This window comes from Bombus pyrosoma, linkage group LG7 (genome assembly GCF_014825855.1).
Source record: "Bombus pyrosoma isolate SC7728 linkage group LG7, ASM1482585v1, whole genome shotgun sequence".
In the NCBI taxonomy this organism is placed as follows: domain Eukaryota; kingdom Metazoa; phylum Arthropoda; class Insecta; order Hymenoptera; family Apidae; genus Bombus; species Bombus pyrosoma.
The window spans coordinates 10,846,784-10,860,692 of NC_057776.1; the positions used below are offsets into that span (position 1 = coordinate 10,846,784).

At 32.5% G+C, this 13,909-nt stretch overlaps 1 protein-coding gene across 3 annotated transcripts; it reads right to left on the minus strand.

The window, feature by feature from the left end:
• Window positions 1–1,086: 1,086 nt before the first annotated feature.
• On the minus strand, window positions 1,087–13,855 carry LOC122569858 (ras-related protein Rab-23). 3 transcript variants are annotated; one of them, XM_043731508.1, is made up of 6 exons: window positions 13,527–13,852; window positions 8,833–8,954; window positions 5,854–6,016; window positions 4,435–4,514; window positions 4,170–4,363; window positions 1,087–2,129 (listed from the first exon to the last, which is right to left on the minus strand). In XM_043731508.1, exons 1-6 carry the CDS (start codon window positions 13,557–13,559, stop codon window positions 1,999–2,001), a joined length of 723 nt encoding a protein of 240 aa, XP_043587443.1. In that variant the 5' UTR covers window positions 13,560–13,852; the 3' UTR covers window positions 1,087–1,998. The 3 variants fall into 3 exon arrangements, with proteins under 3 accessions (XP_043587443.1, XP_043587444.1, XP_043587445.1); XM_043731509.1 differs by lacking the exon at window positions 13,527–13,852 and adding an exon at window positions 9,472–9,770; XM_043731510.1 differs by lacking the exon at window positions 8,833–8,954 and having other exon boundaries at window positions 13,527–13,855.
• Window positions 13,856–13,909: the final 54 nt, after the last annotated feature.

The following is a 13,909-nucleotide window of genomic DNA, read 5'->3' on the forward strand; positions in this document are numbered from 1 at the left end:
CTATCAAAAAAACGAACTGAAATATGTGTTAAAATGAATAATGAACGGGAATCATATTAAATATATGCTGCGGAGTTAATATGTTAATGACAAAAACATTTAGTAATTCAAAAACTAACTATTTTTAGGCTCAAGTTTATTTACTTATCTTTCTTTTTACTTTACTTACTTCTTATGTTTTTGTACACCTTGTATATGCGATAGAACAGAATGTATATATATACACATTATTAAAATTTTGTGCGATTTAATCTTTGTGTGGATATTATATGTATATATGTGATTGCTTTTAGTCGTTATAATATGTCTATTCTACAATAACTTATTATATTGACTTATTGATTAAAAATAATAGTGCTTCCTACTATAAAAAAACTACTATGAAATGTTAGTAAAAATTTAAATACCATTGAAAATTGTAATATAGCTTAATTTTAGTACTGTAGACAGAATTATCACATTTATTACAAAATTTATGCAATTCTTTCATATTATATTCGTTATAATATAAATAAGAAATTTATATACAGTTTGGCATTTTCAAAAATTGTCCAATTTAGGTGAGAATTAATTATTTTTTTATTTTATATTATTTACGTAATTATCTTACTATTAAAAATATCACTAATATTTATAATATGCTAGCATACTGCCAGGCCATTTTAATCGCATATGATCATTATTCACTTTTATTTTTTATAGGTTTAATTAAATTATGCTTTAAATCTAGTGTATTTCAGTTTTAATATGAGCTTGAAATTCTGAAGCATTGTACAGTTTATAATAAAAACATTTGGATAGGAATTCAATTTTTGCTAATATCTATTTTTTTTACACAATGAAGTTACTTACAATAGTATGGTACATATAACTTAAATAAAGCAAAATAGATTAAAATTTAAATAGTACACTTTTTGTACGCTTTCTGATATTTATTTTCCTTTTTAAATTTATCACAATTTTTTTAGGGTATTAATTAAAATAGATTCCTTAAAAATTATTTTTATGATATTTAATAATTATGATTCACAAAAAGGTATTATTTATTAACATAATATTTTCTTCCTTATAAACTAAAATATTTGGTTAACATTATTTGTTTACATATAAATTAATGTCACTAATATTTTCTAAGAATTTGTGTGGAGTGCTTTAATTCTTTTAATTATAGACGCTCTATTTTACTAAATTACGGTATTTAAAATTCCATTGTTTCCTTTTACTGATCACTTATAGTTTAGTAATTTACTATATGACTCATATAAAAAAACACTATGTTCATTTCCAGCGTTCATACGAATAATATATTTACAGAAACATAAAAAATATTCCATATTCTTAACACAAATATAAAGAGTACTTAATACAGGAAACATTTAAAACAATAAAGTGCTTAAAAATTGACGTATTTACACATGTTCGTAATAGTATCGAAGATAATAGAAAAATTGATAATATTCAATAATAAAAACTGAATGTATAAAAAAATATATTGTCCTTTCGGCATAAAAAATTATTCAATTACATTCGGTTATTATTTTAAACAAATTATACTCTTCTTTTTATTTCGTACTTTATATACCTTCTATATTTTTCACATTTTATTTAATAGAAGTATCTAACTAAGCAGTATTTAGTTAAAGTGATATTTTTTTCATTCATAATTAACAAACACTGCGTAATAATAATGCATAATTGAAATAAGTTAAAGCGAACTATGAGGTGGCAGCTCTTCTATAATCGTTTGTCGAAGGAAATGTGTATCACAAATTAATACACGCAATACTGTTCAAAATTAATCGCATTCAATTTTTCTCGTTATATCTTTGATACTCTGCGTAAAATACTGTGCGTATTTCATAACAATCCTAAAACCAATTTTATAGGCATCGAAACAATCGTACAAAAGCTATTTATATCTTCATAAATATGAATATATCAGTCTGTACATGGTTGAAGTATTCGTTACAATTTATCGCGTATTTATCCACGCAAAGACTAAAGTAGCCTACAAGCGTTTTTTACAAAATTTTTTTTCTTATGATTCTTTGACTTGGTTCCTGGTCGCAAAACTATGGTACCATTCCCTGTACTCCGACCACACGTGGATCCATTCGGACTAAATGCACCTATAACAAATACATACATATATTTTCATAAATTGTGAAATTTGTAATTTAGAAGTAGCTAATAATAATTGAATTTATAGTACAATTTCTTACACTCCGTTTCGTAATTTTACACGTTAACGTGTTATATTAAATACATGTAACGTGTATGTTACTAAATAATTTTATAAACTTTAATTAATATATTCTGTAAATAATCTATATGCTGTAAACAGTTACTTGTACAATTACTTGTACAATTTATGTTAACAAATAAACTAATTAATATCGTATAATTTTCTTTCATTTCTGTTCAGTGATTACGCTCAAAGAAAACTCATTCGCGTAAAATAATTAACAGGAAAGATTAAAGACCGATTCGGTGTTATAAGTGAGATTCACGCTCCGTTCCCACACTTTTACCGCGTATACTCGCGAAACAGTTTGAAAATTATGCTCTAAACATTTTCGTGGCCGAAGTGTGATTGTTTCTTTCGTCCCATGTGAAACTAGATCATTCTAATTGTTATACTTTCTTATATTACACATACAATTAAATCGTCACACAAGAGTTTCGCCTCTAATTTGAACATATATAATTATTTCTTAAATTTCAATCATTTCAATCTCTATTTCATTAAAGTTAATTCATTTCAAAAAGTTCCCCTAAAGCTATCGATACAAGAGGAGAAAAAGTTTAAACAATTTCTAACAGCACGTGAAAAATATGCGGGCCTATGTGTACGTATAAGTACATTATGTACGTACACTTGCGTGTTATTCAAGAATCAAGATCGATGCTTACAGTCACGCGATCTCAAGATGTATTTACATTCTACAGGAACTCGCTTAAAGTTCTCGACACTAACAATAAGTCAGCATCAATGAATATTTATTTTTCATAGTATCCATATGTAACAAAACTCTTCCTGATTATATTACTTCAAATAATCACGATAAAACATTACACATCAAATATGATCTCTCCTTTTTGTCTTTTCTTTCAGAACAAAAAAAAATTTTAATTAATTAAAAAACTTGATATTATATTTTTTATTTAGATGATCATCTCGATTTCATTTAGTTATCAAGAAAGCTACATTGAACTTATTAATCTGCACTGTACTTTACCGAAAGACGTTATTACATGCGCCCTTGAAAAACCATAATCGACTGATATACATACGTATGCATATATAGTCAAATCTGTCGACCACATACAGATCACAGTAGGCCACCTACTAAATCTGTACAAACATTCAATCTATCCTTCGTCTTAATACTTCGAAATACTTCGAATGCTTCGAGCCAAGAAAATAATAAGGAGAAAAGACGAGGCAAAAGAATGGCAAAAAACTATTTCGAATCTGGCTTGATACATCTGTCTCCTCACGAGCCACGAACGTGATGACGATATACTTAAAGAGGCAGAATCAACTCGACCCGTAAATACAAGCGTGCGTATCCGGTACAGTTAATACATTATGCATCTTCTGGAGGAGTTTCCAAGAAAGCGCACTGTTCTTTTCACACAGCTATTACCGGCTAAAACAACTGGACAGCGTCTATATCAAATCGGCCACGTGTGAATCGACGATACTCCATTGTTCTCTTTCGTACAAATTTGTGCGTTTAATAGCTGATACGAGTCGCGATCAACGATACCATTCATTACCAATTTTCCACGTTCTTTGCGCCTGAAACGAACGAATCCTTGGTATACATGAAGTTATGAGATCGATTTGAAACACTTTTTAACTTTAATTTACTGAATTCGGGGTAAAAGTAGATATATGAAAGTTAAGAACGATTAAGAACAGTTGTAGATTTTATGATGAGAAACTTATATAAACGGAGCCGTTAACTCTATCATCTGTGTTTTTGAAGTATTACGGATGCGTAATATTACTCTACAGCATCTACTAGATTCCTTCAAATGAAACATAAATATATTTTCCATTTGTCAATAGTTGTATACTATTAACGATACTCGGTAATTCCTATTATGAAATAATTCACTCTGTCGGCGAAGAGAAAACAGAGGCAAAAGAATCAACTCACTTATTACGGAAGGAGATCTAGGTCCGGCTGAGTATAATCTCAGGTCGTCCTGATAATCGTCGTCACAGCGACGCATCTCATGGAGACATCTTGATGCCAAGTGCCGGAAGACGCTCATGACTCCGACGTCCTCTTTCACGGATGTTCTTAAAAGCTTACAGCCGAGGGCACGACCAAGTCTCTCAGCTTCGTCCCTGAAACAATGCTATGCTCGAGATTACTCGAAATTGCGCCGCTAATTAAGCAAACTAGGCGTTACGCTTACGGATCAATGACGCACTGATCAACGAGGTCCATTTTGTTTTGTACAAGAACCGTGGGAATTTCGCCGCACTCGTTCTCCACCTGCAAAGCAAAATAGATCACCGCTTTTATCAGTCTGTGAACTACAATTCAAAGCCTTTTTTTCTAATTAACGCTAACAGAGTAGCTACTGTTTGTGAAAATTTCGAATAATCAGGAAACGATTTTATAAGTTAGATTAGTCGGGCTTTAAACAAATTCTAATTGACTCCCCATTTAAACCTCGTACGAACAGCTTCGTTTAATTTGTTAACTTAGCAAGAAAATAGATATAAAATACGGTAGAAGTACTATATCGAAACAAAATATGATTCACAGTGATAACTATTCGTGCCGATTTGTATCTGTTCGAGACTCAGTTACACCTTTCTCGACTGTGTTTCTCCGCAACGAAAGAAAAAAGCGAACGTACAAGTTTCTACGAAAGGAATTCGAGAGCGTATCCGATGATCTCGAACGATGTTCGGAGTCGTTTGCCACTAACATGCTTTTTGTCAGTATTAGCCATGACTTACTGATGAACATGTTTATATCATCATTATTAATTTTGTATATAAACTTATATTACTTTGCTGTAATATTTTGTAGTAGTCTTTATCGAAATAATTAAAGATCTCCGTCGCTGTTCCTTATATAGTTCTATAACAGTGATTAACTTCCAATTATACGTGTTGTTGAAATACCATATTATTCCGTTGACTGTGTGCGAAAAAGGGACCATTGAGGAACACCGTATAAAACTACGATTCTCTAAGCGAATACCTTTAAGGTATTATCTCCGGCACGTATCACAAGAATCGCATGCATTCTTTACTTAAACTCGTTTTACATGGAGGGAAGTCAAAAAGTGTATCGATGAGAGATTCAGTTTTTCTCCGTTCGCTTAACTTGTTTCGAAGATTCTGCATACTCATTACAAATTGTATCAGGTAAAATATTAAAGAAAACTACAAATTTTCTAAATCATTCAAGATCATATGATTTCTAATTTCATTGAGGTAATAGTACGTTTTAGAAAATCATTTGAACAATATTTACATACGGCAATATTTAGTAGAATGACTAAAGTTTACATTATAACGATTTCAATGAAAAAATAACATTAGACTATTATCTTTTACGCTAATAAGAGGACTCGAACATCAGAAATGCTACTGAATACTTATATATGACCGTATAACGGATTCCCTTAGAGCAAGCATGATTCTATGAAATGCATCTTGGCAAAACTATCTAAGATCGATGTGCCGCTATCTATGGAAACATTCAGCCATAGAGCGACTTAAAATCAGCCCCCTGCATTAATGGCACCTTCACTTTCACATTCCACCATCCGTCGTGACTACCTACGGAAACGTGCTCGTGTGCACAAGAGTCGTACCTTCAGTTTCCACGAAGGAATGGCGTCGAAGGAATCCCTGTCCGTGGCTGAATAAGCGAGGACGCAGGCATGGGCGCCGCGATAATAAGCCGCAGTGATTGCGTCGAATTCCTCCTGACCGGCAGTATCCCACAGCATCAGTCTTACGTCCTCGCCATCCACCCTGTGCAACAATAAGACAAACTTCTTAGAAAATTTGGAATGATTTTACAAAATAATGGTTTACTTTAGAAAGTAGGGTAAATGAGTGTCTAGTGAAAAATTCATTCAATTGTTTCACTCTTGGCTTCCAGTTGTTCAGAGGACGTTCTAGTTCTCTATTTTCTCGCCATTTCGTGAACGGGAAACGAGTAAAATGATTTACGACACGTTCGATCTTTAGCAAATGTAGTGGATGTAATTTTGCTTCGTAAATCAATACGAACGATGGAATGATTTATACGCGTTATGGCTTTTCAGATAGCGTTCCTGTTGTATCGTAGCTTACTGGTGAGTTTCTGTTGGCTAGGTTCGATTCGATCGCCGACCATCGCTGTCCTGGAATGTATTTCGATTCTTGTGCTACATAGTTCTGTCCAATATCGTTGACAACGATTAGGGTATCTCGGATAATTAGATGTTCGACTGTTTAGTTTCGTTTCGGGATAGTAAAAACTTTATTCCTATCGATGAGAATACGTTAGTGAGTTACCATATTAGATAAAAACGTATTAAAAAAAAAAGAAAGAAAACGTTAGATTAAATTTTTCAGGTAAGGTCTGGTTTACACAAGTAATAAGAAAACGACAAAAGGACGTGTATTTTCTTCTTTTGTGATATTGCCAACTCGACAGGTCCGGCGCAAAATACTATAAAATCACGCGATCGAGGACGTGCACGGAACTTTCGGCCGTAAAATATTTCTCGACCAACGTATGTAGATATACGCACGTGCAAATTAAATAAAGTCGGATGAAAGGCTGTCGTGACGAAGGTCACCGGTAGCGGGACATTGTACTTAAAACATTGATGCATATGCATGAACCTGCAATGCTCTTTTTCCCCTTTTTCTTAAAAAAAAAAAGGACTGTTAAGACGTATAGACGTATCGATGGGAAGCCTTCTTGAACCACGTTGATATTTACAACGAAATGCCGTAAAACGCCGATTTGTCTTAAATTCCTCGATCTACTTAAGGCGCGTGAAAAGGGAAAAGAGAAAACTCGACCGCGTTTCTTCCAAACAAACCCATAAATTTTCACGAGATCGAGCATCGTAGAACATTCCGTTATCTGATTTAACGAACTCTCCATTCATTACTCGAAAGGTGTACAGTTATCGGTGTCTTCATTGACTTGAGCCAAGATCAATGATTTAAAATTACTATTCGTTCAACCCTGCCGACTATAAAATGTTCGCTTATTAAATCGTGTTACGCTTCGTCGTAGCTGGCCTCTTAGGCAATTTACCGATTTTTTACAGACTACGTCTTTTGTTTTGTTGCAACGCGTTGGAAGAAAGGAGGCGTAAAAAGGACTTCCCTTCTTAAAAAGGCGACTACGATTATCGCGGGGCAAATGTGCATGAGGAAGTATCCCACGATAGCTCGTGTCGAGACGTATAACACGCGCATTTCTCAGGGACCTAGAAACGCACACTTGCTTCTAGAAAAACGTCTTGACGAACATCTGTATAACCGTATGCGAAATATTTGGCGCTTAAAAGGCAACGAACGCTGTTTCGTTGCTTAGGCGTGAAAAAATTTACGAAGATTTCATTCAGATATGTATTATTCATCCTATCGATGAATCTATAGACTATAGACCGACGATTCATGATCATATTTTAAGGAAACGAGTTAAAGAGTGTAGAATGTACATTTTTTTTTTTTTATTATGTAATTGTACAAGAAGAAAAGACGTCGTATGAAGTACTATAAAGAAGGTACGTGAAAGCAACAGCCAGTTTCTTTTTAATTAGCAATCGAATGGACTAACGAACGCATACTATGAATGTTATTAAACAGATTTAATAACGAAGATTTAATTTGATACTGTGTTTTACAATCGAAATCGAATTTAAAGAGCAATTGGATATTGCTTGGTCGGCCTTCCAGAAAATAATGAAACGATGATTAACAATAAGAGTAGAACGTTCTCCCGTAGAACGTAATTAACTTGGAGAATGAATCTGTTCGGGTCAGAATACAGTCTATTATACATCCTTTTTTAACACAGTCTTTAATTATCGACCGACGGCTTACAACTTCTTCCTCATCTTCCTATATTTTTAGCAGTATGAAAACAAATTTTTACCTCCCCTCCCGGATATTAATATTCCCACCGTTCGTGAGATATTCTTTTCCAATCTAGACGGCAACACGAAATTCTGCCGCCTTAGAAGCCACAATCGGAACCCTCTTTATGATTTTTCGCCCCGATATCGCGTGTTCCTACGTAGTGTAATTATTTCGACTATACTCGCAGGTACACGTTTTCTGAAACAACAATCGCTTCAAGGTCTTCGATAAGTTGCACGAGCAAATAAATGAAATCGAGTTTCTCGGTTGATCGAAGGGACTTCGAGAGGGTTTCATTATGCGCTTCACGTACCAACAATGTTTTATGCGCAAAAGGACCCCGTCGAAGTGTAGAGAAATAACACGATGAATTTTCTCGTCGAGGCTAGCAAGATTGGGTGAAACGATCCTTTTTTTATCAGTCGAACAACTCCGCGCCATAGTAATCAACCAGATCGAAGCTTATTCAAACGGATTTTTCTCGGTTGACCAATAAAGATTTCGCGATAATCCGATTATGGTAAGAAAAAAGACTTTTTGTACATCGTAGGCTACTTTTAAGGTATTAAATGGCATCGTCATCGATCGTCATTTCGTTTGTAGTATTAAAGTTTCATCGGGGAAAATGATAATAAAGAACGTTTTACTACGAACTACTTTTATCCTTTTTCTTTAATCTCCACTTTTTCACGTTTACTTACTCTATCTCCCGTTCCAGAAAATCGACACCGATGGTCTTCTTATAGTCTCTCGTATAAGTGCCCTTGCAAAATCTTTGGATCATCGACGATTTCCCCACAGCACCATTACCGACTATCACCACCTGTAAATAAAGATTTCCATATGCACTCGATGATCCGATCAATGGAAACTCGTATCACCGACTTCGTCGAATTGTTTCGTTGCTAACGTTGCATCGTTATTATCTGTCATTAGGGACAATTTCAAATTGTCCAGAGATAGCATACGTACATACATGTAGGATCATCTGCAAGGTAGACTTTCTAAAACCTGTAGGTCGAGACGAGCAAAAAACAGCATAGATCCTGTAGCTAATTTCTCGCGCAACTTTCTTGCCAGCAAATTATGAGGCGATTGGATAAAATCGATCGCCTCTTTATTCGATAACGCGAATATCAAACCGTGTCGGTTTCATTTTACAGAGTAAGGTGCAACATTTCTAAATTTATTTTTTAATTCTTAGAAATATTTAATATAATTAGAATAATCGAATTTATGTGCGTATAAACACAACGATACGAGTTGGTGCAATTAAAACATTAGCAACGATCCTAATAATTGATATATGTATATATATGTATATTGCGACTAACGCATACCTAACACATCTGTGACAATCCTTATCCAGAACGGTACGAGAATGATTCACTTGCTTCGAAATTGCATTTCGTCGATCAATAATGACCAAACATATTCGATCGCGGAAACAAGAACGTTTGAACATGGAAGAAGCAATCGATAAGAGCGTCATAAAGAGGTGTTGCTTTTCAATTTCAGCGTGTACGACGTATATTCGCGATATCGTCGAATATTCAAGACCATTACACAGCACATACGTACAACTGTTTCGCTTTTCACAGCAATGTGTTCGATCACTTTAAACATAGACTGGCATTTAACTATTAATACCGAAAACCAATCGAATAGTTATGATAAATGACGGTAATATTCGTAAGAGTCGACACTATCATACAGCTGCAATTTATTTTTATGATTGATACCGCTTTTATGGATGTGTTTTGAAGTATTGGAACCGTGGGGGCAAAGACTTGTTCACCTATTAACGCGAGTATAATGTACAATGGAATGATCGATAGGGCAGGGATTTTGGCCTTCGAATCCGGAAATATAAAAGCATGAAATAACAAGGAAGGAAATCTAGTTAAATTGTACGTGAATACTTTTATGATTTCAGGTTGATTAACAGTTTTTCATGTACAGTTACTACGCTACATAATTTGAAGTAAAGAAAAAGAGGAAGTGCTTAATTATGAAGTGCATTCTCACCGATATCAAAGGTGTGCCATCATTTTTCGTCGATAATACAAGGTACCACTGTCGTCGTTAAATGAGACAGCTTTGTATGCTTTCGCAATGTCTGTGTGAATGATTTTAATGAACAGAATGACATTTAAAATGTAAATTCCGACGTATTTTTCTCAGCAATTTTATAGAACCGATAGAACATAAATATTTCGAACATAACGATTCATCTTGCTTAGATCTAGTATATTTCATGGCGTGTTGAAATGTATTTAAAATCCCGAGAAATGTCCCGAACCGTGTCCACTGGGACATCGTACCTTAAATAATTCTGCCAAAATCGAGATAACGGTTCGCCCAAAGGAAGAAGTAGGTTAAATCGATAAGGGCCCGAGTCCACGTGAACCGGTCTTCGAGATCGAGCTTCTGTTAAAACTTATGTATATGTATGAGGAGTCCGATATATCCTAATGAACGTACAGGGTACCCCTAAAATTAGGTACTAGTCACTGAAAGTCAATTATCAAATATAAGAAAATATATAAAAATATATAAAAAATATATATTAAAAATATATAAAAATATATTAAAAATATTGACAACAACATTAAGACTATTTATCAAATAATTTGAAGTACTTCAGAAATATTTATAGAACTTGAACATTGAAAACATTTTTTAATATCTGAATTTCGAAATGGCTTGAAGTCTTCGAAATATAATACATTTATGTATAGTAAAATGCATATAGTATACATATAATATATTGTTTCAGAACATTCTGAAATAACGTAATTTATATCGAGGATGTTAAATATCTAATTTTTCAAACATCTTGTAGACATCTAGATATCTCACGTTAATCTACGAATGGTCATTAGAATATTACGAAGAAAACAATATGGCGAGGGAATACTAAGGACATTCCAAGGTCGTTCGTTTTTTTAACGAAACATTATAACTTATCTCAGTCTTTTAACAATTAACTTCTGTATTTGAATTATTATATATTCGTAACTCAAGTAATTTATGAAATATAATATGTAAGTCCAGCAAAACAGATTCCTGCGAAGAAAAATAAAAAATGAAATGATCGTTCATACGACATAATTAATAACGTATCACTTTACTTTTCAAGAAATAGTACTAGATATTTACAAAATATATTTCTTACCTATTACAGGTATCGCGTAAAAATGAAACATACACATACATTGAAAATTATAAAATATGTATTAAATTAATAAAATGTTACATGTAATCAATTCATCGATATTATCGGGCTATAAACTATACGACTGGATTTTATATTGTACTAGATCGAAAGAAGAATGCCGTAATGTATTACATTATGTAAACATTTCTGGAACTTTTTATAATCTTGTAAACTGTGAGCTTTCACAGAAAATATTCCGATGGAGAATGCTGTTTTTCATATTAACGTTGTATAAATAAATAGAATTCGCGATTATTAATCGAGATGTGCATCGATTTTCTCCCTGTTTTTTGGTATTCTTTATAAATAATCCGACTGATTTACTTCATTGAAGTAACGATTTTCATTACGCTTCTTTTTTCATCGATGATTCAGAAACACCTATTAGAATCAAACAGTATACTAATTAAAGCCGTGTATATTAATCCTGCGAATTTCTCGAGGAACCTAATCCTCACTTTCTAATTTTATAGTTTTATCTTTCGAAATTAAAGAAATGTTAAAATAAACTTAAGTATTATCAGCAAAGTGTGTAATATAAAAATTGAATTAAAAGTATTAAATTATCATTAGTCGTAAAAGGAGATATATAAAGGTAGACAGAAGATAAATTGCTTAATCATATAATCGTTAATCCTTTTCAAAGTATGAACAATTTTTCTAATGCAAAAATTATTCATTTTATAACTGCTTTGAGCATTCGATTAAAAGACTAGAACAAGTTAGTCGAACATTACGATAGATTTTCAAATGATCAAATCACCGTTAAAATTTCTCTTCTGCTTAAATAAGAAATATCGCTATAAAGCGTCGCATTCCAAGCAAATGAATACTTAATACTACGGTTGAATACTTAACGGAAACGAAAAACTAAGTAAATACATATCTATGTATGCTTACAAAATGATTACTTATAATAACCATAGAAGAAACATTAACATTCATATTCACGTCAATCTGATCATTAGTAAATACTAATGAAAACAACCGATTATGAATGGCACTGAATTATAATCTGTAATATAATGTTTGAAAACATCTCTAAACGATTAATTTCAAGTAGAAATTATTTAATAAACGAAATGCAGTTATTATATGTAGTTAAATTTAAAAGCAGTGTTAATGAAAAATAATCCGAAAGACGCGGGAACGCTCTATTCTGAAAGGGATTAGTTTTGTTACATATTTCTATACGGCGAAATAAGATGTAATGACGCACGCATGCACGCACTGGTTGTTCCAAGTAAGTACAGACAATAAGAATAGTAAAAGTAATACATGGTCTTATATAGAAGCATATGCCTATGAAAATGTGAGTATGTACCGTTATAACAATCGAAAGATAAACCGTATTCGTTGAAGCAGGACCACAAATGATGAATAAATTTTTACATATATCACATATGTACATATTTTTTTCGTAATTGCTATGAGACAAGAATATTTTAAGAAAATAAGAATATTTTTTATTCTGTCTTATTCACATATATATTAATATATATGTATATATATAATATATATTATATATATACATTATAGAAATCTTATTTCATTTAAATTATTAAACTTATATAAAAATAATTTTAATCTTGAAGTACCACAAACTTTAAAAAAATTATAGGTGAAAATGCTTACGCTTTTGAAAAAACATATCATATACAGTAATTATATTATTTTTCTATCTCGACATTTATAATTGTTTTTCTTATCCATTCTCTTTTGTTTGAAAAAATAGTTGAAACGGAAAGACCATTCCTAACCTATAGTATATTAAGCCGGTTCACTTGTGTGTGTCATGTATGTATATATATATATGTTCACATGATACTGCAGATTTGTCACTGCGCATACGCATTTCGGAAAGTTGATTTCAAATTCAATATAAACTTCGGTGAAACGATATCGCTTAAATACTAATTAACATTCGAGACTTTTAAATATATTTACCTTGCTGTCATTTTAAATTTTGGCATAAAAAATATAGATATAAATAAAAGTGGTTACGCTTGGTGTAAACAAGTAATCTGCTTTTTCTGTATAGAGAATATATTAATGTGTTCTAACACATTTAAAAGCGCGCCAATTAAAATTATGTTTATGGAAAGTATAAAATGATAATATGTATTATCGGTAGAAAAGTATAAAAAAGGAAAATAAAATTAAATTTTTGATTACCTTGAGTGATATCTCAAGTTCTTCCTCCCGCATTCTGACCGTAATGTGATTAGCATAATATCCAACTGCAATATAACCCGCGATGTCGGCCGCCAATCTTTCGTGTGAAAATTTTACTCTTAGCAATAATCACCTTTCACGATATTTCGAATCTATCACTTCACACCATGACCGAGACATTTTTATGGGTTTGAAATAAAAATTTCACGCACTTTTTTTTATATATTTATTCAACATCGGTAAAATACTTTATCGTGCCGAGAGAATAACGTATATACCGGACACACGAATACGCGCCACTAGCCGACTGAACACCTGTACAAGACACCTGCCGAGACTTACCGGTTAGTAACTTTCCCTAGTAATATTTCTATTTTGTATCA